Source organism: Saccoglossus kowalevskii, chromosome 2 (genome assembly GCF_978046115.1).
Source record: "Saccoglossus kowalevskii chromosome 2, keSacKowa6.1, whole genome shotgun sequence".
NCBI classification, from domain to species: Eukaryota; Metazoa; Hemichordata; class Enteropneusta; family Harrimaniidae; genus Saccoglossus; species Saccoglossus kowalevskii.
In genome coordinates this window covers 33,425,136-33,450,529 of record NC_140642.1, presented here as the reverse complement: position 1 = coordinate 33,450,529, position 25,394 = coordinate 33,425,136, and the positions used below count along the sequence as shown (strand labels likewise).

The 25,394-nt window shown below is 34.4% G+C and overlaps 1 protein-coding gene across 2 annotated transcripts in view; it reads left to right on the top strand.

The window, feature by feature from the left end:
- The first annotated feature begins 2,843 nt into the window (after positions 1-2,843).
- Positions 2,844-25,394, top strand: part of LOC100373753 (serine/threonine-protein phosphatase 2A 56 kDa regulatory subunit delta isoform) — a 28,208-nt gene continuing 5,657 nt past the window's right edge. The window contains exons 1-16 of one of the 2 annotated variants that reach the window (XM_006811529.3): positions 2,844-3,000; positions 3,244-3,306; positions 5,109-5,268; positions 6,188-6,387; positions 6,842-6,952; positions 7,761-7,853; positions 8,251-8,381; positions 8,540-8,599; positions 9,731-9,839; positions 11,058-11,111; positions 12,403-12,453; positions 12,895-13,014; positions 21,218-21,345; positions 22,129-22,230; positions 23,143-23,215; positions 24,751-24,876. In XM_006811529.3, coding sequence (XP_006811592.1) covers positions 2,974-3,000; positions 3,244-3,306; positions 5,109-5,268; positions 6,188-6,387; positions 6,842-6,952; positions 7,761-7,853; positions 8,251-8,381; positions 8,540-8,599; positions 9,731-9,839; positions 11,058-11,111; positions 12,403-12,453; positions 12,895-13,014; positions 21,218-21,345; positions 22,129-22,230; positions 23,143-23,215; positions 24,751-24,876 — 1,608 coding nt within the window. In that variant the 5' untranslated portion in view covers positions 2,844-2,973. The remainder of the gene's footprint in view (positions 3,001-3,243; positions 3,307-5,108; positions 5,269-6,187; positions 6,388-6,841; positions 6,953-7,760; positions 7,854-8,250; positions 8,382-8,539; positions 8,600-9,730; positions 9,840-11,057; positions 11,112-12,402; positions 12,454-12,894; positions 13,015-21,217; positions 21,346-22,128; positions 22,231-23,142; positions 23,216-24,750; positions 24,877-25,394) is intronic. The other variant, XM_085494651.1, reaches the window with a different exon arrangement.

Genomic DNA, 25,394 nt, shown 5'->3' with positions numbered 1-25,394 from the left:
CTTCAAATATTCGCACCTTGTAACTATCTCTTTCCTCACTCACATATGTACAAGATGGATATTTTACAGATCGTGACTGTCTTTTATATAAATTCCATGTAAATGCTTCCGGGTCAATGTAGATCTCTGTAAAATGCCTAGAATGTTGTTTTACGAATTGTGATATGCTGTACTCTGAGTCAATGAAAGGATATCGATGACTTTGGGGTCACCGCACTTTTTATTCAACATACTAAAAATCCATATGTTGTATCTCAGAGTTATCATGTTATATCACGTATAACGTTAGTATACTAACATTCATATACAATTTACTATAATTAATATTGCCCGATGATTTTACAGATTAATCGAAAATTATGTGATCCCATTTTATTATTACAAATATATGAACATCGGGCCCGAAAGTAAATAGTCTAGAGAACAAATGAATGCTGTTTGAAAATTATTAATGGGGTTGACCGTGACGTACGAAATCCGAGGTGCTGGAAATCGGACTATCTCGCCAAATATGTCTATACAATAAAATAATTACTACATGTATTTTAATCTAAATCTACACATCATATGTTATCGCACGTGCGTTAGATTGATTCTATGTCAAGTTTGAGTTCATACTTAATCAATATTCTGATTGGTTATTTGTTTTCACTGTATTCGCATTATTTTCCATGTAATTATTCAGTATGTCTTAGCCTATGTGACAAGATAACATTATAGAATAGTATCACAATCTTCGTGGATACAGTATATAAAGATAAGCTTAGCGTAAAGCCTGTAAAGAAACAAAAAAAAAACACACCATAAAATCCTCAATGAATGAAAAATACATATTGGATTATCAATATTGCGTGTTTTGATGTTAACGTTGACAACATTATGTATACGCCACACTTAATTTGGTGTGGTCACGTGATAAAACAGTACGACACATTTCGACAACCGGAAAGGCTGTTATTACTCAATCAAAGCACGTTAATGACTGTCCCAATGTGTTTTACATGACTTTATTTTATTACACAAGTCTAAGCTTTATCAATGTTCATTTGTTATCTGAGTTGTTCATGTCACTAAGATATGCATTACTATTGCTTTCATCCCTCCCTTTTTTCATGTCGAATTTCGGACAATGAAGGCAGACGAGGTGTATTATCTTTACAATAGATTTTTTGGACTCATGACATCAATAAATTGGTCAAGTACGCTATCGATATGAAGTATGTTAAAACATTTGTAACTACTTTTTGGCTGCATATTTCGATATTAATTATTGACCATTTGCAACACAGGGTCAGAAAATCACATTTTGGAATTAGTAGATGGGTTTGTAAAAACTTTTCGTTAAAGGATGTAGTAGATGTTATTGCAATTGCATAGCACATCTCTGTAACATTTTCATTGAATCCCATCAAGTTATATGTTTTTAGAAAGCTTATTTTTAAAATAATATGAAATAAATAGTCCAACAAAAAATGAACCGTGTAATCACGTGATCACTGTGCAAATAGAGAGGTGTTATTTTCGAAGAAACCGAAATAAGGCCACAGAAATTATGTTCGCAGTACTTAGAGATAATATAAAAGGTTTGAATTCAATTTCCCATTTCGTCTACTGTTGCGTGACCCAGATTTTGATTTCATAACACTGATAACGCTTTTTAAATACATCGTCAACGTTGTTTTGAAATATGACACCCCGTGTCAGAGTTCACAAAAGGGAGAGTTGTGTCGTATTTTCTAAATTCAAAGTGGTAGACAAATTATTTTTGCCAGATTTTATTAGCAGCTATCAGAGAATACCTATGCCAAAAATCACCGTCGTGGAGCAGCTGGGAGTCGAGATCAACTTTCTAGACTAACCCCAAACACCGGTGTTTTTTTTATGCGTGAAAAATCACAAAAAAAACATAAAACACACTGTATCTCAGAATTACTCAAAATGTATTACCCTCTCAAACCATCGCTACAATTGTTTTTTTTTTTCTAGTTGAATGCATGCTTTATATGTTCGTGTAAAAGAATGAGGAAATTTTGAATTCTCAAATAAAAACTGAACCTCAACTACATCCTTAAAATGACAACATTGAACAACGACTGACAGTCAGACCCTGGCGAAGTCTCTATCTGCGTCTGAATTCACGAGTATACTTTCGCTCTAAAATGTTCTACATATGTTCATATTTATCTAAAGTTTACTTCTTCCTAGTTGTTTAGTTCCATTGATCGTGTATTGATTTGATATATGCATTAATACTTAAAGTTACAACTGGAAAATCTGATGAAATCTAGATAAAATACAATAAATTTGGGAAACAGCGAAACTAAGGAAAACAAACAAAACAGCAACATTGACATTCATCGTTAATGTGATTGTACTTTCAGTAAAAACGTTTTCTTTCTTCTAATTAAAATTCTTCTTCTAAAGTTTTGTGCATAATTTCGTACAATCTCAGTCTCCCGACTTCATTATTCTGATTAAAATCCGATGCAGGTATAGGTTTATTTTTATTTTCATATTTTATTTATTTATGACTGTTTTTTTTGGGGGGGTTACTTGCCGTTATAATGTTTTTGTTTTTTTATTGAGACACGATTTTAATCAGATTGCCGACTTCATCTACGCTTCCGTGGAAAACACAGTAACCCCCAATGCATATAACTTGCTGTGCATATTGAAAACATATTTCTTTTAATTAGATAAAAGTAGAATATTGGTGTCAGCAAGACAGTTGCACAAATGTTCTAAAATCGCCACTTCAGCTATTAATGGTCCACCCCTTTAATAGTCCCCATGACAGTCGGACGCGGGCTGAAAGCGCCCCCATTATTTTCAGTGTGTTCCATGCGGGCGCTATCATGAGCGAAAATATATCATGTGACATTCTAACACCAATCAGTGAGCATAGATTTATGTTGGCCTAGTGTCACATTACAAGGGTAGGAAACGAAACGACACCAGTCTTGTCATAGAAATATGCCCAACAAAACCAAGAAAGATAAGGTAAGCTTGGTGTGATCTCATTCTTATACACGGCACTCCAGATATCGTTGTTTAATGCTGTATATTTGCCTGGTGGATGTGTATTTTCGACTCGTTGTTAGAAGTAATGAGCTTTGGTGTTGTCATGCCGCGATCAGCTAACCCTAACGTTATGCACTGAGAAGCGGCGTTTGTCATGTTTATTAACCCTGAAATTACTTTGCATTGGATTCGTTTCTCACCCCAAATTCTTATCCCATCTAGACCCCGGCAAAATCTACGGGTGGCGAAAAAAAGAATAAAGAGTCATCGGAGACAACCGACGAGGTAGGACTTCACAAAACGTTGTCCATGAGCAACGACGTTATATTTGCTGCCTTGAAAATAATGGCGGATCGCGATCACTTGGTTCTTATGATATTATCGATCATTTTGTTACACATGCAGAGGGATCTTGGCGTGTGTGAGACTTTCTTAATTTACGTTATGGGGCCTTATTTTCCATATCCATATATTTAGTAAGTGTTATTCACATAGAATGCGTTAAATATATTCATTTGACAAGTAGGCTATGTACTGTGTTGCTTCTACTACAAGCTCCCTGACTTTCCAACGACCTGATGCCGGTCTCAATGGGTAAACACAATCGTGATATGATACGCACTTAAACCAGTTCTGTAATATATATGTATGTATATTCATATATGATGTATAATTAACTTTGATAAATATTAATATGACAAAGTGAAGTTAAAATCTTCACATAAATGAATTGTATGCTTGACCTAGTTCGTGGTTGAAGTATTCATACTGTATTTGCATTGAATTCTCATTATGGACGAGTAATCGTGGACGTGAATAAAAATAGAAGTGTATATTAATAAATTGCTGTAGATTTTAGTGTTGTGCTATTTGGATCTCTAGTTATGATGTAGTAACAATTAATTTGCCTGTGCTTAATGAACTGTTAATTGTAACATTATGTTCTTCCTAATTAAATGGAGAATGGAGTTAATGAGTGTTACTGCCCGTAGTGTATGGCTTGGAATTTTGAATTTTGTAAAATGTCAACATAATATATTCATTACAATTTTTATCGGTGTTTATGAACTACAATGAAAATTAATTTAAAATATGGACTAACTAGCTTCATTTCAGACTCATTTCTTAGGGTATGGTTTCATAACGTACACAAATAAAGGAATTATTCCTCCGCTGGGTATTAGATGAGACAGGACAACTGCACCTGTTTCTTGCCATCTTGCAGATGTAATATTGCCATAAAGCTAAAGGTTATTATGCGAGTGCTTTTCATGTAATGTTTTTGCTGCAGTACTATCGTAAATTCTTTGTAAAGAAATTAAAATGTCTAGAATTGTACCTTTAATAATTTTAGATATTATTTTCTAAATGGTCGATTTGAATATGAAAAACTGTTGGTTTCTTTTGAAACATTTTGTTATTCCTGGGGACATTGAATGAATGATAATTCTTAAAAAGAATTATGAATATGAGAGAAAATTACAGATCAGACATGAAAAAAAAAAAAGTTAGAAAGCTGAACCATACATTAACTCGATCTGATGTACCCGGTAAGTAATTGCTTATTAATATATGATCACTAATGTACATTTCCTGTAACTTTTACTTACAGATGATGTTCATGAGTTGTTGTATATTAAAAGCAACCAGAGCTTCTACTTACATTGGATTTTAATAAGATTTTCAGTGACCATGCTGTTACTGACTGTAGTTTAACCCAATACCACACAGTGTTAATGTATCTTTCTATTGAGATAGATACTGGGAGCAGAGCTTGTCTTAGTTGATAGAAGCCATAGTTCACAGTTTTGTAAATCCTGTTTCATTGTTGAAATATTGCTACAAATAATCATGGCTTTTGGGGTGTATTTCGGAAATATAGTTACAAAAAATTGCAGTCTTTCATATTGATGCTAGAGCATCCAGGCAACTATGGCATGTGTTCTTAACTTCTTAATTCTTAACTTGAATTATGCTGGAGTATAATAGCATAACATAAAAAGTATGATCATATTGATGAAATGGTTGTGTGTGTTTTTTTAAATGTGGAAATTTTATAGATAGATTTTTTGCCTGTTATATTTCAGTCTGGACGAAATAAAGTTGGTAACGTTCCTCCGCCCACGCAGTTGACCAAAATCAAATACGGGCAGCAAGCACCATTGATAAAGAAAGAAAGGAGACAGAATTCATCCAAATTTAATATAAGCAAGAACAGAGAGCTTCAGAAATTACCACTTTTGAAAGGTGAGCACACAGCAGATGTTTTGTGCCATAAAAATTAATGCATTTCTTATTTTATTTAACTGTCCACATATGAACCTGTACTAATGCACTGTAGCTGTAGGATCGCACCAAATCTACCATCTTGTTACATTTTGTTTATATCATGTACTGTTAACTATTGAATTTACACTGGGAATTATCATGTATTATAAAAACTTGCATTTACACTATAACATGCATATACACTTGTTGCACTGATGGGAGTGTGCCACACACACACAGGCTAGCCCTGGCATGGTGTTTGAAGTGTCATTGTCCTGCATGAGCATGGGATTTCATCTGTGGGTAACTTTCCATTCAGATGGCTGTCATTAATTTCAGTTACATTTCAGTGAAGATTGCATAATTAATTTTACAGCATACTCAAGTATATTAGGACAGCAAATTAGCATACTTGTTTGCTAATTCCCTGAAAAATTTGGTTTGGATTTGAGCAGATGACCTATAACTTGGAATACTGATATTACTCTTCATTCTGTCACTACCAATTATTAGTAATCTCTGAAAAAATCAATATTTAATGAGATTATACATGTTGGTAGGGCTTCTGCTCAGTCAAAATCTGTTTGCAAATTACTAGTGAGTCTTTTGCCAACTTGCTGCCCCCAATACTAACAAGACTTGTTGTAAGATAAATCACCACTACATAATATTCCCCTCCCTACTTCTTCAAGTCATCACCACGATGTCTCCTGGGATAATATTCCTCCATTATGCAAAGTTCTTTACAGAGACCGTCATAGCAGATTTTGCTGGCAGTAGCATGGATGCATCTATTTTTAAAAATAACAGGCAACAAGACACATTTACGCTCTTAAGAGAAATATCTTAATTCTAGACTATATATATATATATAAATATTTATTTTTTCTTTAATCAGATGCCACTCCTGCTGAAAGAGAAGATTTGTTTACCCAGAAGTTAAGACAGTGCTGTGTTCTGTTTGACTTTATATCAGATCCATTGAGTGATCTGAAATGGAAAGAAGTGAAAAGAGCTGCACTAAATGAAATGGTTGAATACATCACGCATCAAAGGGGGGTGGTTACGGATGCTATCTATCCAGAAGCCGTAAATATGGTAAGATACTTCACATAGCATTCATTTTACATCTTAATTTACATCATTATTGAATAAAAAAAAATTGTCTTGAATGCCCTGATACATAAATTCACATCTTTGATTGGATAATTGCTTGACCATGTGCCAGATAGACGAAGCTCTCAGCTGTGTACTTTTGAATTTCTGATTGCGTCTTGAATAATTCAACAATGAATTCTATTGCAATGTCCTGATTTGTTGCATGACCAGAAACGTTTGAATCTAGCTCTTAAATGCTAAAATTTGTGTTAACTTTTTCAACACAATGCCTCTTAACCTACTAGTATAGGCAGTAGCACTGTGACATCATATGTTTACATTTATGCCAAGCAGCAAGCGAATGTGTGATAACAAACGTTACCCACTGATCAGCACTCACTACGATCTGCTTGCCATGTTTTTGTTCTGAAATGTGTGCGTTCCTTTGTTGCAGTTTGCAATCAATATGTTCCGTACATTACCACCTTCTTCTAATCCGAATGGAGCTGAGTTCGATCCAGAAGAAGATGAACCTACTCTAGAAGCAGCATGGCCACACCTTCAGGTGAAATATATGAATGAGAATTTAATCGAGTGTCTCCATGTGATCAGTACCAAAAAAATATGCATTAGAAGTTGCATGCATTCTTTTGAGAACCAAAAATTCACCATTTCTCATGTGTGTAGATGCTGTTGCATTGTACCATTTTAATAGAAGCCATGATTTCTAATACAGATTTCTGTACAGTAGTACAGATCTATGCAGGAACATCCCGGTATTCTTTGAGTACCATGTAGCGGTAGCTTGAAATTGCGAAGATTGCTCAAAAGCATTCTGTATCATAGGTGTTTGTAATTATGCTAGGTTATCTCTATTAGGATAAAATAGATCTGTTTACTTTTTAACTGCATGCTTGTGACACAAGTAGAAATGTGAAATAACTTGTTGATAAGGCGGATCGTTTATGTAAATTACCACATGTGTGAACAGATCACCAATAAAACATTCAAACTGCATGTTTGAGAATTTCACATTGTATTACTGAAAATATTTATTTTCCCTGGCATTTAATTTCACTATTTTGATGTTCTGAGCCATTTCATTGGGTTTAAGTTAAAAAACTTGGCAGAAAAACAATGAATTCTATTGTTATTTTACATGTTCAGGAGAATTTAATTTAGCAGATTGTTATTAGTAAAAAACGGTGAATTAAAAACTAGTGAATAATTATGCATATACAGTATCAGTATGGTGTTTGAATGATGCAGGGAGTATGGAACCTTACATTTTGACAGTGTGATTCCACAACATTGCTAAATCGAGTTGTTTTCTCACCTGTCTTTACATATAATGACTTTTCATTTCATTACAGCTGGTGTATGAATTTTTTCTGAGATTTTTAGAGTCGCCAGATTTCCAACCGAACACAGCGAAAAAATACATTGATCAGAAGTTTGTATTACAGGTAAACTATTCAGTAATCAGAAATAGATTTTTTATAAAAATGCACATTTCTGCAAACCATTCAATTTGCAAAGTTAGTAATTAGATTAAATATTGATAGTGTATGTGAGTACTACTGCTACAATATTCTGCCATTTTCACTGACTCACGAAAGTTTGTCTGTTCCGAAATTAAAGTGACTTATAGATTTCTTAGTATTGGAACTGCAGGACACTATGTGAATAGTAATACAAATGTAAGTTGCAGCATGGTGCGTGTATATGACATCAGACCCAACTTGATCTTTTACTTCTGTAAAAGTACTAGAACCCTTTTTTAATTGAATTATACTTATTGCAAGTAGCTAAACTACGAAGGCGTACATTAACATATTGTCTGTATCCTTTTGTCTTGCACAGTTGTTAGATCTTTTTGACAGCGAGGATCCAAGGGAGCGAGATTTTCTCAAAACTATACTACATAGAATTTATGGTAAATTTTTAGGACTCAGGGCCTACATTAGAAAGCAAATCAATAATATATTTTACAGGTAAGTTTTATAAATGAACGTGTTTTTTTTTTATACAAAGCTTGAAAGTTCTGACGATTTAATAGTACCCAGGAATGCATGTATTTATGCACTGTGCATTTTGAATTGGAAAGCATTACTGGTACAGATTTACCTTCATTATATTTTTTTGGTTGTAGGTTTGTGTTTGAAACGGAGCATCATAATGGAGTTGCGGAATTACTTGAAATTTTAGGAAGGTAAGAGCAATTAATTGTTTTCTGATAAAGTGTATATGACAACACTTCAGTCATTTGTATTTTTAAACATTCAACTGTCAAGGCTGTAACAAATTTCTGTAAAACGCATTGAAATGGCTACATGCCATTTTTAGTCAATTTGACTCGATGCATAAATTAACAGAATCTTAATTTAGCTTAAAGTACCAATACTGTAAAACACTTTATTTTAGCTGGAATTAATTTTTGCTGAAAATACATTTTTGGTGTTTTGTATCGAATTTATTTTCACTGATTTTTGACGAGTTGAATGTAAAATATAAGAAAAAAAAAAGGCATATTCACTGGATTTTATTTTCTCTGAATCATTCCTATTGCGAAAATAGTGAAAATTGATTCCAAGTAATAACGTATTTTACAGTAATCTCATTGTAAGAACAAACTTTATTGTAAATTAGCGACATCTTTAACTAGCAAAAATAAAATGCTACCTAAAACGACAGGTTTTACAGTATGCCCCCCCTTCCTTCCAAGTGGAAATTGTAGTCAATCTGTCACTGAAATCAAATATTGAAACCAACAGTTGAATGAAAGCTGACTTATTCATAATAATAGGCACATGGTCATTTATATACAAGTGCTTATGATACTAATATAGATAAAATATGGTACTCAGATTTATTTGACACTTGTACTGTTTTACAATTTGTAAAACAGCTTTTCACATCCTGTATACATCAACTTACAATCATTCACATTATTGAACAGCTGTTCTATAGCGAGGTAATTTATAGTTAAGTTTGATCTTGATTGTGTATGCTCCATGACACACAGATTGGATTATCAATGTATGAATAAATGACTTGTGATTATTCATTGGAAAACAATTGAATTCTCCCTTTTGTGTACAGTCTAGATAATTTGTTCATGTTGTAAAGATATAATATTAATAACTTGATTTATGAATGAATAAATCTGTTCTTATCCTCTAAACTTGGCTGTGATTCTTTATTAATTTCAATAAAATATAAAAGTACAAGATGGAGTTAAATTTATGCCGGTTTCAAACGTATAGTAATGTTGACAGTGGTATAGACATGATAATTGATTCCTGCATGTCTGATATGTTTTTTTTTTTTTTTTTCCCCTCAGTATAATAAATGGTTTTGCATTGCCATTAAAAGAAGAACATAAAGTGTTTTTGTTGAGAGTGTTACTACCTCTGCATAAAGTCAAGTCACTCAGTGTATATCATCCGCAGGTTAGTATCTGAATGTCAGTCACTATTTCCACTGTTATGATTCAGTAATTTAGTATTTTTTTTGGAAGATACCCATGATGTTTACCCATTCACATATTGAAATAGATATAAGCATTGAAAGGTACTAACGTTAGTACCTTCCATGATATAAGTCACTAAGAAAAAAACGTAAATTTGAAAAGATTAAAAGTAATCCAAAATTATGCCTAAATTGGAATATTTACAGTAATTCAACATGCATAAACATTTACCTCATTAATTCATTATTAAAGTCTCAGTATTTTGCTTAACACACATTTTCAGTTCATGATACAACTTGGATCCTGGTTTCTTTGTAATTAATAGCAATAAGTGGTGAAAGTGACATCATTTGTTGCAGCCGAATTTAACTGTAATTCGCTAGTGACAAAGGTAGCCCAGATAGCCCAAAGTTCATAGTCAGGTTATCATGTGATGTTAAAGAAGACTTGATCTCTCTGTAAATATTTTATCTTATCAGGGGTGCTGCAAGAGGGCGTCATTTTAACCCTGATAACTTATTCACACATGTCTCATCGCAGAGACGATTATGGAATTTGGAGTTCAGAACAGCTGATTTGACTTTGAGCTAAATCAGCCTGTGTCAACACTGTGTTAATCTGTTTTTTTAATAATGGGTTTAAAATTAACTCATGGATGATTCCTGCATTTTTTACGCATGTGAACACTGTAAATATCAATATTGACAAAATTAACAAATAACACGTGTGTAACTGCTTATTGTAAACAAATCATTTGGTTCTCCTTCTGATATTATTTGGAACATTTCTAGCAGTGTTATGACTTTGCTATCAACCGTAGGAAAGTGAATATGGAAGAAACCGCTCATACAAAATTGAAAAACTGAATATATACACTGTGCAGAATTTCCTTAATTGATCTCAACTCAATTTGATATTGTCATCCAGTATCGCTGGCGACCATTGTAAGGAGATTATAGTTAGATTAGCCTCCAGGGTCTACCAATGAAATTGGGTTTCATGAAAGAAGATAATTTGTTGTCATTGATATGGATGAAAATTGATGCTGGATATGATAATTTTTGAAAAAAGATATTTAAGTGCTAGTATTTCTCAAATTATTAAGTACTGTTATTTAGCATGATTTATTTAATATGTTTACTAATTTTGTCAGTATTTTTATATTTACATCTTCTGGTTTGATGTGGACATTTTTCAGTTGGCGTATTGTGTGGTACAGTTCCTAGAGAAAGATCCTAGTCTTACAGAGAGGGTGAGTATTTTTTTCATTCACTATTAGCAGTTGCTTATTCAATGAACCTGACTCTAAAATACTTCAAATCCCTATTCTGACTAATAATAATAATATAATAGACCTTAAACAGTAATAAAGTTTGTATTTTCTTGTATTAATAACTGGTTTGTACGACAATCATGGCAAAATTATTTTTGTCTACTAATAACTATTATGACAAGCTAATCATATTTATTTTTTTGTACCAATAACTGATTTGTATGCTGTGTATAGCATATTAGCCCAAGTCAAGCGAAGCTTATCTTGTATTACTGATTGTTTGACATCAATGTCAACTTTACATTTTCAACTTCTTCTTGAAAACCACAAGCCCCATTGCTTTGATATTGCTAACAATTTATTTTTCCTTTCCGAAGTACTATGTAATAATTTTATTGTTTGTAAACTAGCTTCTTAGATTGAATAAACATCTGGGGAATCACTTCAGTTTTCCCAAACTTAGCCGCCATTTTAAACTGCTTCTAATATCATGGCATGTTACCACTGTAAACAACATGTGTATGTCAAACATCCAAACAGACAAGTGGAATCGTTAGTGCATTTATTATAGCCCCATTGATATGTGTTAGGAGGAGTCTAAACATCGTAACTGGCACATTTCCAAGAGCACCCTGCCATGATATACGACTGCCTTGGGTCGAATTAGCATATTAATCCTGGCTGCAGTCTTACCTTAATTGTACTCTTGTTTGGTTCCTTTTTAAGTCGTTTACGTGTCTTAGCTAGGTCGACTTGATTTGATGGGGGCGCGATGTCGCTATCACTTCTCTGTCTCAATGAAATAAAATTTTCACTACTACAAAAAATTTACAATATTTTTTGATGATCACAATTCACAGGAATTTGTCTAATGTCAAATTAAAGCAAATTGCATTTCATGAACGCTTCTAACCAAATCTCATACCACCATTAGTCTATTTAGTTTTATATTGAATTGAATTTCATTCAATATCTCTTGATCTATTTAAAACAAAATTTCATGTTCAGTTAGCATAGAATTGCAGTTTATTTAATTAGATGTGCTTATGCAAATTACAGAGGTTTCTAAGGTCAAAATAAGTAATAATTCAATTACTCAGTATACCACAAATGTAGTTGTTGGTTTGTATGTGCTTATATATTGTAGATGTGCTTCTAAATGCGTTATTTGTCTTTGGGGTAGATATTTCAGTATCTATTTCATGCTTTTCAATCCTTGCCGTCAATGCCTGTCATCGCCTGTAAGTTTTCTATGTTCGTTTTCTTGTAGGTTATAATGGGTTTACTGAAGTTCTGGCCTAAGACCCATAGTCCTAAAGAAGTAAGTACATGAAATGTAGTTTGAGTCAGACACTGAATTCAACCATGCACTATACATCAAATGTTAATATAGTGAAACCACATAATTCATGCCTACTTGTCAAAGCACAGTCTTTGTGGATAGCTGTACAAAATTCAGCCACGGAATCATGTACAATAAAAATATTGTGTTACTGAAATAGATTCGATTTCATGCTTACACTCAGTACCAAGATGGGTAATATAATAATGGTTAGTATTTCAAAACTCTTACGTCAGAGGGTTGTCATGATAAAACTCTGTGTTATGTGCTATGCTTGTTGTGTTCTTGATTTATTACAGGTCCTCCCTTCCTTTATACACATATAATGCACTACTCACCCCAACAACAATGTGGATGGAGATTTATTATCTCTATGTGCCAGACATCTGATGAAGTCATAACAACCTCCATTTATTTCAGGTTATGTTTTTAAATGAGCTGGAAGAAATATTAGATGTTATAGAACCGTCAGAATTTGTAAAAGTTCAAGAAGCGTTGTTTAAACAGTTAGCCAGATGCGTGTCCAGTCCACATTTTCAGGTAATTTTTATATTTAACTCTTCATTAACTTTATACCCTACACTATGCAAATCATAGGGCTTGTTATACCATGATTACCGTAAAAACTCGATTAATTCGCAGTAGTAAAAATAATTATTTTTTCAAGTGCACGAATTAATAGCGTAAAAACAGAAATTATTGGTTTTTGGTGCGCGAATTAAAAGAGTACTTTTAGATCGATTCAAAAGGGAGCTGTTTTCATAAATTTATTAGTGATTTGTTTTGTTTTCCAATGAACATGATTACAGGACGTTTTTTTAGTGCCTCTGAGACTCGTGGCTAGCGAAATTCATGGCGTACAGTCGAGCAGAGAACACGCACTGCGTCAAGGACCACGCACCATGTTACACTTGAAATGGAACAGTGAAATGGCAAAGGTTACTCTGTACACAAACAAACAATGAACACGTGGCTACAAAGTAGCCGTCTAGCTGCCTTTTTTTTATTTTTTTATTGGCATCGCCCGGGCGATGTTATGGCAGATATTACGAAGCCCATCTTGTCGGGAAAAATAACCCTGCGTTGATAAAAAATGATCTCAGAAAATGTTTAGAAAAAACAATGTTTCGCGTTGACCAAATATAATCATGCAAAGTGTAAATTCAAAGTGTTTTAATACATTGGTGAGAGGTCGCATTTTACGTGAACAAGAACATGCACTAAGAAGGAAAAGCAAGCCAAAGTCGAAACGGGGTGCATCATGGACATGACACAACACACGATGCGACAACTGAGTGATAGCGACATCATTTTGGGACGCAATTGAACTTCAAGTACTTCTTTGCAAAACTTGCTGCGCGGCGATGCTGACATCAAGTGTGTGGTGACCGGAGTTTGACCTCAAGTCACGCACTGAACTGGCGCGTTACCTTAGCAACCTTTTTGTTTTGTGCCCCGCGCGTCAATCTAGTATAATTGTTATTTTATCCGAAGATACTGTAATTACGCAACTTGTATGCAACTCTGTACTGGCTTTGAATATATCAACGCCGTTTGCTTAGTGCACTGATTTTCTAATTACGCAAATTTGTTTACAATATTGTACCGGCTCTGAATATTTCAACTTCGTAATGTATTGCTTTCATGATAATTATTTTTTTAAGCACGCGTTTGAATTACGTGCAGCATTGGGCAATGACCTCCAGAGTTCATGGACTGATATTTAAATTCGGGCCACCCAGCTTGACGCAAATCAATATAGTTACTTATCATTTGTTCAAAAAATCTTTCAACTCTCACAAATACCATGGACGCGAAGAGTTAACTGGGGGTTAAATGAAAAGGAACGTCTTTCTTGGACAAAAAATATGTCAGTACAAGATTATGTGTGCAAAGTTAGATTTATAGAACGTACATGACCGCTTAACTCTGTGTTTTTTCCCGAATTTGGTATATGAAAATGTAACACGAGGTCAATCGCCCGACCAATCAAAAACGTCAATTTGCGCACCATGGGGCGGTTCACTTAAATGACATAATAGAATAATGGCGGACACATGGTCGATGCAACCCTGTGGACCAGCGACGAAAAAGCCCTGTACTAAGCTTTCCATCACGGAAATTCGTAATCGATGTGTTGGCTGATGGATTTTTATCGACTAAGTAATAATCTTGCCCAACATCTGTAGTGTCGTGGGGGAATGATTTTTTTCAGGTCAAATCTTTACCGAACCTAAACTGCTTGCTAACTGAAAGGCTGTGATGATGGAGATCATCTGTGATTGCGGCTACACCAAGTACTGGTAACATAAAAACTCAAACAAAATGTATATTTTTAATGCCTTCATGCAATATATTCTGAGTTATCCACTTTATTCTGGCCCGCGAATTAATAGGATACAATTTTAAACATGTTTTTGAACGCCGCGAATTAAAAGGATACATTTAAAAATTAGCGTTCGAAAATAAAATGGGTGCGCGATTTAACAGAGACCGCGAATTAATCGAGTTTTTACGATAGTGTACTTAATTTAACTCTGTGCTTGTCCCACTACTTGCAGCATTATCTCTCTGTGTTGAAATAAAACATGGATCATGTTAGTGGAAGCATTTTATGTAAATACTAGCATCAATTTCATTTGCAAACAATTGTGTCCATGAAACCATGTCAGAAGTCAGACAAATTTGCTAGTTTGACAACCTCTATATGTTTAGTATTATGAATTCCAACCTGTGTCACTATGTCACCTGTGTCATTGACCTGTGTCAGACAGCTTGAAGAATAGTCTGAATTGTTTCCACATCTAAGAAAATGACCCCAGTCATGTTGCTATGGTAATGAAATATTTCATTGAAAATTGGCAGGAATCATGTTTTTTGTTGGAAAGACTGTCACTAGAAGCAAGTCCAGTTCGTAGAAGATTGTTGACTTGAAAGAATATTCTTGCCCAATATACATCCTGTTAGACAGCATAATGGAACATAAGGACATTTTTAGTAGTTTATGTCAGATATTATTTCCAGCTGGCTGCAAGTGGGGTGAGCACACACAGAATATTAGATGTTTTGAATTGGCTCTTGAATATTTGTGAGCTAAGTTTAACCAGTCACAACCATACCATCTTTGATCAAACCACAGATTTTTTTTATTGATCCATTGAAAGAAGTGGAGCTAATGGAAACTTATATTCATTGAACATAATAGGTCCTTGATGCACATCTTTTTTTCTCCCCACATCAGATTCAAAATGGCCAACTAGTATATATTTTGTTTCATCAAGTGCTGTTCCTGCGCCATATCTTTGACATGACTTGACCGATTTTGTCAATAAAAGTGTTCCAAAAGAACATAAAGCCTGGCGCAGTCACTTGAGTTCTTTACAGGGTAGTACTTGTGTGTAGACTGAAATAGTACTTGGGCTAATAAATCACTTAATGAACCATTCAAATATTCATCAATTTAATACCGTGGGACTGATCACTATATCATAAAATTATAAATAGTGCTAGCACAATATCAGATAATCAACTCATGAACTCCAACTACACGGCAGAAAATTACTACTTGATTGAGCTTTACACCCACAGGACCCTGTTATGGGTGTCCCCTCAGCATTCAACCATTGTGCTCTTAATTCAGTATCTGCTGTTGCTTTATTTTCACCACCAAAATATGTTCACATTAATTGATCATATTATTATAAAGAGCTTTATGGGAGTTGTTTACCACAGCTTAAAAAAAAAAAAAAAAACGATTTTGTTAAGTACCTTTATAGAATAAACCATGTGTGGGGTTTTATCTAGTACTCTATTGAACACCCAAATTGGTTGTCTTATTGAACATTTCTTAAACACTATTTTATGGCATTTATTCAATTACAATCTTTGAAAAAAAAAGTAAATATAAACGAAAAATTGCATTCATGGATGCTGAATCATTAAAATACGTCTTATTTTGACCATACATAACAATTTGTCAATACTAATTTCCGTTCACATTAAATCCTGTGTTCTGCATGAAATTGAACATACAAAAGTAGGCAAACAAAGGTCATAGTGGTGTCAACAACACACCATACTTCTTTCTGAAAGTTGGGAGTTTTGACATTGAACTATATAGAAAAAGTTCAAAATCAAATAATAAAGCGCCTTTCACACATCGGGCGAGATCTCGCATTGAATGGTAAATTACATATTACTTAAATGCCTTCATTATCAATTGAACACATACAATAGTATATTGTATGGCTCTGCACTTTTTAATCCTTTTATGCTACTGTAGAATACTTTGTCTTGAATTTATTTCCAGAGTAAAATCAGAGAAAATTTACTCCAATGAAACTAAACAATTTATTTATGAAAACAAATTGTACATATCATCACCCCAAATTGCTGCATGATAAAGTATGATATTCTACGTTATTGTACGTATAGCACCAAATTTCAAAAGATTTCATTGTTTCTTAAAAAGCTGTGTCTGCATCCATTTCAAGACTTATAAGCAACTTGTCTTAAGGGGTTAGCATACGTTTAATGTGTTTTTTTCAAGATTTTTTTGTATTTTAAATTATTGATGGTTATGACAGTATCTATGACTGTGCTTTTATTCTAAACAAAAACTCCATTTTATAAGGCATATTTCGACGTTTTTTTCTATTTCAAAACATTGCCACTAGTGATTGTTTATAAACACCACCAACATAAGCACAACACTCGCATGAAAGTAATCCTAATTGACACTTGATGAAAAATCTGATTTGCATATCAATACTACAAAGTTTATGTAATTACGGTACTAATTTCGCCCAGCCTTCCGCTTTTACACCCACAGCTTATTGCTTGATTTTCGACCACGCGGTCTTGTCCGACCGGAAACCGACAGCATTTTAATCGCTCATTTTTTTCGCTCGCTCATTGAAAACAGTGACTGCTAGCCAAAACACTGATCACACATGAGTAGTCGAAATGGTGGTTTTTCAAATCTAATAGTTGCATGACACTCAATCGTCAAAGCATGGAGGTACTAGTATGTCCCTGGTCAAAGCAACTTAACTGGGACCTCTTGTTACGTGTTTTCGATGCTTGTTCTAAATGTAATATTTTATTTTAATGAGACAGTTACGTGAAAAGGGCATAGGTAACTTCTTTCGACAGAGCAGAGAAACGAGGAAAATGTTAATGAATAATTCCAAAAATAACGATACCAAAACCACGTCGGTCCAAAGCGGTCGGTCTGGTATAATTTTACATTAAATTTTCAAAATTAACAGAACCATATTTGTCTGTATTATCAACAGGATTTTGCGAGAGAACCACACCCACATTTTCAACCATTTTCAGCGCGGAAGTTGCCAATAAATGTTGAAAATCTCGTGCATTTCATGTATTCGGATAAAATAAATCTAGCGATTGCTAAAAATGGTTATTAATATATTCCCTGATGCTCTTGGAATCTTTATTTTTCTGATTTCAAGGTAAGAAATGGCTAGTTGAAGTTGTATCGACGTCAAGGCAGCTGTTTCACCACGAACAACCAAGCTCTGTTGTAGTTTCGCGATGTAAAATGAAATATATATAATAATACTTGTTTAATTATTTGGGTTTTCAGCCCACAAATTACGGGACATGATCCCCATGAATTACGATCAATGTTTTGTCTCGGCTGCTTGTGATGAATGCCGGACGTCGGGACCAACGCCCGTCCTAAATTCAGTATGGAGAAACCAACGGGGATCGATTTCCCGAACAAATTATTGGGGCACGGTCGACAGACATTCCAAACAATGGAAATTATTGACGAAAGAGGAGATTTTCTAGATGTACTGTCATGACAAACATGTAAAATTAACAAATACACAAAGAGGTGTAATATTAGTTTTTATTTTAGGCTTAGATTAAATATTTTCTTTCACTCAGCCCATGCATGGAACTGCCATTTAGCTTCATGGTCCTTCAGCTTGTCTTCGTCTTGAGGAAAACAACAATAATTATACAAACCGTAAACACATTGCGAAGACTCAATAATCGGGCAAGAAAACCCAGACAACCATGTCGTACTTGTGTTGAAATACATTTTGTATTTCTCGTCAGAATATTGTTGAAAATAAAATATTCAATCAAAGCCAAATCGAAGTCAAAGGATCAGATTGCGTGCATATAATTATAGGTAGTTAAAACGAAAAGAATTTGAATTTGTGTCGGCTGTTCAACATTTATAAAAACCAGTAAGACAATTATAAGACCATGTGAACCTCGGTAATTTTCTGCGAGCGAGCGGTGATATTTCGGGGTTTTTGCGATCGAAAATAAAGCGGAAATTGTCCAGTCGAATTCAACAAGCGGTCACAAAAACGAGCGAAAAAAGGCGAAGTCATTGCTCTTGTTCGCACAACGGTTAGTAGTCCAGAGTTTTAAATCCGGTTTGGTTCCCGAAGACGAGGGTGGCCGGATTCACCTTAAACTAGTGGCAATTGCTCTTACCCCCTCCCTCCACTTTGCACGATTTAAAGCATCCCTCATCCTCATCCCAACCTTCCCACTCTCCTCCTCCACTTGCATCTTCCACGTCTTCTTTGGCCTTCCCCTTTTCCTTGGACCGCTCACCTCTAAATCAAGGGCCCTTCTTAATACATGCCCATCCTTCCTCCTCAGCACATGCCCATACCAACGTACCCCATTTGCCTTCGCCAACCGATCTACCGCTTCCTTCAAACCCAACATCTGCATCAAGTCCTTAGTTTTCTTTCTGTCCATCAACTTCACCCCACACATCACTCTCACCATCGCTCTCTCTGTCCTCCTTAAAATACCCAGCTCATTTTCACTCAAACACCATGTCTCGCTCCCATACAGCAATGCTGATCTCACACAACTCTTATAAACTATTCCTTTCATCTCCAAGGGAAATCTCTTCCCATATAGTAGCTCTCCACATTCCCTAAACTTCACCCAAGCAAACCTTGCTCTAGCTGTCACAGCCGCCTCACACCCACCACCCACACTTACCTTACTAAAAAAGAAACTGTGTTCGCACGCTTTCCACGGCGTACCACACGGCTATCAGTTTTATAGTGAACAGTAATCAAAACAAACTTGAAAATATCTTGTGCACACGGCTTAAACCATTTTCTTTATTTGGAATAACTCCGCCTCCACACCATATTAGTAATATGCAAATCACTACGTCACTTTCGGTTGACACACGGTAGGGCCGTTCTGAGATTTCAAAACATATTTCATCCTGTCTTTAACGCGTATAACATTTAGCCCCGGCATTAAAAGGCATTATTTAGTAGCTGGTCGCTAGGCAGACATGTTTCAATAATTATAACTCTATATTTTTCAAAATTGGACGTTTTTTGCATTTATCTTGAAATTGATTTCTACGTAGTTCTACAGATTCAGTACGCAATTTCTAACAAACGAAAGGTCAGATCGTCGCAATTTTTGGTCAACTTTACCGCTATATAGAGTACTGGAGGAATGTTCCTGGATTTTTTTTCTGTCTGCCTTCGTTTTGATTTTTTGCTTATTTTTATATAGAGACATGTTGTTTTTACTCAGGTATTAACATTAAACATTTGAAATAAGGCTACATAAAAACAAATTATAGTTGCAAAAAAACGAAAAACATTATATATGAAGCATCCTTCTATAATATTTACATAAAAAAATATATTCAGTCGTGCTGCAAATTAATTATTAATTGCGTCATTAACCGTTTTACTCCATTTTCGCGTATTCTTGTGACTTGGTATTTGCATAATTTAAAAAAATTGCCATATTTTCAAAGTTTGAAAAAAGATCTTTATTATGGTACATAACATGTATGGGTAAAATGTATGTTTCAGTCTGTAAATTGAGTCCAAAAAATTGAACCAGCGAACGTATGCTAACCCCTTAATACTGTAAAATCTGTATTAGAATCCGCGGCTTCTATTAAAATGGTACAATGCAACAGAGGGGATGCGGCTTCTATTAGAGCATGTACACATATGAGAAATGATGAATTTTTTATTCTAAATTATTCAAAAAGAATGGGTGCGACTTCTATTAGGGATGCGGCTTCTAATACAGATTTTACGGTATACAAATTTTTCCCTATTTTGGAGTAAACCTATTTTACCAACAATGACACGCTCAAGGTTATTGATGTCACAATTGAAGACTTCCTTTTGTTTATATTCGACACAGCTGTGCAAATAAAATCTTGTCACTGTATGCAAACAGCACAGTGCAAAATTGGCTATTTGGGGCTGTTTTCTCTCATTACATTTTTACTACAGGCAAGAAAAAGATGTATAGAATAAGGATATCTGCTTCTGCTATGCATCGATTGATACAATTTCTGTACTGTCTTCATGCATATTCTTGTGATATTATACAGCTTTCTATTGAGAGAGAGAGAGAGAGAGAGAGCAATGCTATTTATATCACGCTACATTGTCTGGTTTGTCAATCAACCATTGTGTTTTTCACCTTCACACCAAAAGGGCAAAGTTATTTCAGTATTTGTATTAATCTGTATACTGTTCAATCCAGCAGCTTGATACCATTATAGCGTTTACTCTCAACCATTCACACAAAAGACTTCAGCTGTAGCCGACCGTGGAGCTAAAGAAAAAATCCAATACTGTGAACACGCTGTGATATCATTGCACTAATGACCTGTTATATTGCGTAATTGGCTTTATTACCCAGCGTTGTAATATTAAGTATGATTTTAAACCACCTCGATTCACAGGTTGCAGAGAGGGCGTTATATTACTGGAACAATGAATACATAATGAGTCTAATCAGTGATAATGCGCAAGTAATTCTGCCTATCATGTTTCCTTCACTCTACAAAAACTCCAAAGCACATTGGAATAAGTAAGTACAGACATGTACATGTCAGATTAAATGAATATTTTAGCTACATTTCACTTTCAGTGATATTTTGCTATCATTTGTGTTATTTTCTATCATAATTTATGTCATTCCTGTTTTTTAGCTCAAACTTTGTTGAGCGTAGCTTATCATATGAGTGATTGTCCGTCGTCGTCCTCCGCTGCAACTTTTTAGCCTCCACTGTTGACTTTGTCGAGCAGAGCTTATCATATGATTGTCTGTCACGTTCCACGTTACCTTTTACTTTTTCAACTTCTTGAAAAACTACAAGCCTGATTGCTTTGATACTTGGATAGACCTCTCTTAGATTTGTTCAATCCAGGTTAATTAATATCTTTAATTCTCTAATTTTGTTGATTATTTTTGTAATTTTTGGTAAAAAGTGGTATTTTCAACTTCTTGTTGAAAAATGGCAGATCCATTTGCTTTGCTTTGATATTATACATATAGATACTACAGGTAGACCTCTCACAGATTTGTTATTTTGTGATGATATTTTGATGGATATTTTTGTAATTTTTGGTCAAAATTGATATTTTTGACTTATTGTTAAAAAGTCCAATTGCTTCGATACTATACTTCTCATAGCCATAGGTATCTCTCTCAGATTTGTTAATTTCGTGATGATATCTTCAATTCTCTAATTGAAATGTGTATTACTAACAGCGGAGCTATCTCAGACAAAAGGCTTCTTGTTTTATCATCCAACTTATGTCCATATTTGTAAAACTAAAAAATAATAATTCTGATTTTTCATAATTTTAGAACAATTCACGGCCTTATCTACAATGCTCTGAAACTGTTTATGGAAATGAATCAAAAATTATTTGATGAATGCACTCAACAATACAAACAAGAAAGACAAAAGTGAGTATTATTTATTTATTTACTCTCATCACGGTATCAGCTTGGTTGTCATGTGAAAGTCCTGATTTTATTTGTAATCAGTTCACTTCATGCGGCTTGCTAGATTCTAATTGTGACGTGTATGAACCTGTACTGATAACAAATACAAAGTTTGTCTTATAACCGAGTCATCTTCCACGTAGCCATCCAATCATTCTGAGTATTCACATTCACATTTTCGTTTGAATTTTTCGTTTTCAAATCGACGGGCTTCAAAATTATTCACATGTGAATTTAATTTTACCTTTTTTTCAAAAAAAAATATAAACAAAATCGTGGTGGCAAATATTTTTTTGTGTACGGTCTCTTCCTCATAAAGCCATGCCACTTCTGTCATGAGTACAATGGCGACTTCATTTTTATTAAAACATTGTTTACCAGATCCACGTATTCGCATAGTCTTTCCTACAAAGAATTCAACCACATCGTCATGTTGTCCACAATTCCCAGCAGTGATAATTATTATTGTTCAAAGGAGCAGTTCTCCATATTTTTGCCAGAAACATTCTAAACATATTGTTTGAATAAAACTACTGTATTTGCTTTATTAGAAGTGCATCTCCAATAGAAGTGCACATAAACCAAAAAAGTACATTTATTGTATGCTTATTCTATGGCCTATATGTTCAGAATAGATTCACCTCTATCCCTCACATAAGCATGTATACCAGCAATATACCATTGAAATATGTAATTTCTTTCTCTTACTCTGTGTACAGTTATACTTGTTCAAATCATGCATATTTCATCATGTAAATACTCTTTCAAACACTGGCTAAGACAGTCATGAGTTTTTCTTAAACTCTCCCGTGACAAATCACATAGAGTGGTGGTTTATTTTTTAATTTAATCATTTGTTTTCATTGTCCCCAGAGAAAAAGAGAAGCTGAAAGAAAGAGAAACAGCTTGGCATAAAGTCCATACCTTAGCTAAAGTGAACCCTATGGTGAGTGAATGTATGGCATGTTTGTGGTTTGTGGTATGATTCTGATGGCTAGCCAGCACACTGTCATGTCAAATTCTATGGCTTAGTCGAGTAACACAACGTGCATGAAGTGCTCACTCAGTGATGATGGCGTGAATCATCATAAGATTTGCAAGTCTGATAAAAGATACTGTGGAATACTTTATTTTCGCTGGAATTAATTTTCGCTGAAAAGGCATTTTGAGCATTTTATATGGAATTTATTTTCACTGATTTTTGATGAGTTTAATGTGAAATATATGAGAAAAAGTATATTCGCTGGATTTTATTTTCACGGAATAATCCTTCAGCGAAAATAGCGAAAATAAAGTATTCTACAGTACTACTGACAAGAGCTGGCGTATTTGTTGTTACAGCTGAGGGAATTATGCATGACTTAACATACACGCTACTAGGTGTTGATGTCTCATTGGTATAATTTATATTAATGTAATGATGTTGTGACTGGATGGTCTTATAAGTCTTTTCTATTCTCATATATAGACATTCTTATGTGGCTTCCCTTTCATTATTCTGCATTCTGTTTTCACTTATTTTAATTTGAATGTGTAGTGTTTTGTTTTGATGTGTATGCGGCGTGAGTGTCACCAACTCCATGTTATAAAGTTGCCCTGTATATGGATTTATTTTTCTTTCTTTCCTGCCACTTGCATGTAAACATAAATGTTTAGATCCTCTGCACGTCTTGCTAGAAATGCAGCAATAGCGAGCAAACTACATCTCTCCAAATGACTAATCAAAACGTATACAGCTCTCATTGGAGCTGCATCCAATTAGAAAACATCTTACAGGTCACTTTGTACTGAAAACATGTCTAATGTTGTAAGGCACATTGTAATTGGTTTACTAATCATGTTAAGGAGGAGGTGTCTGATAGTTGGACATGATGTGCACTGGTAACTAGATCTAAGATCAAATTGATATAATATAAAAAGGTTTTAATAACAAGACATTTTAGCTTCATGAAGGCATCTAAAAAAAAATTGCAAAGATGCCCTTTGAAAAATATTTCTATAATTTCTATATGTTAAAGCAATTTTATCTAATTTGGCCTCAAAACTGGGTTCCTTCTCAACTCCAAAGTACTTTCCCCAAACTCATAAGTTACTGCAGGCTAGATTAATTCTATGTCGTATATACGACTGAAAAGCCAGAAATGCATTCCAATTCGCCTATAACTAGCATAATACTTGATTCTTTGTGTTATTATCAAAAACATTTTTTAGAGATGAAAAGGCGGCACCAAAAGTTGGTAGGTGGGCGATGAACACTGAAATAATTCCATGATTAGCTCTGTAATATAAATTACATTATAAAATGCATGTCAGGTGTCATGATACATTGTCTGAGTGACTTTGATTCTTAAGTATTGTATATTCACAAAAAGGAAGTATAAGTAATTTCCGGGTGAAATTCATAATATCCCAGGTTGTGTTTAATTCATTTCCTGCTCAATATAAATAATAAATTGCTCCTCTTTTGCCTTCTCTATACAGTCTGAGAAAGTAGGGAAAAAATTTAACATTGATGCCATGGATACAACGGTTTCTATGTGTGATCAAGACGATTTGCATGTACCAGATCGCATGGAATTAGACACAGGAGTAAAGGAGGTTAAAAAAGTGAGTAAATTGTGTGCAGTGGCTTTTGACTGATAATTACATTTCTAGGATTTTTTCTCTCTGAGATTTGGTGATAAATGTGCCAGTTTTGGTGCTCTGTATTCATGATACATGTAGCATGTAGGAAATATGGAATCATTTAGAAATGTTTGTCCTGGATATGGTAATGCTACTATAATGCAGTACAATAAACTCGGAACATAAACTTTGCTCATAATCTCATAATGTGGGTGTGCCGTAAATTAAAATGCTATAATAAAACTCTAAACTATTCGATGGTAATGTAAATGTTATTGTGTGGGTTATCTGTCTTTGTGCCATAGGCTGCTTGTATGCTCTGCAGAAAATTGGTGAGTAGGTGTAGTCCGGATGGCTATATCTTAATGTTTATAATTGTGAATCTTCTTACTGCACACATGCAGCAACCCCACCCATCACCACTCTTACATCTATCAAACTGCGTGAAAAGTGCGTTTTTCCATATGTGTATCACTTTTGTTTCCTTTCTTGTCACGGCA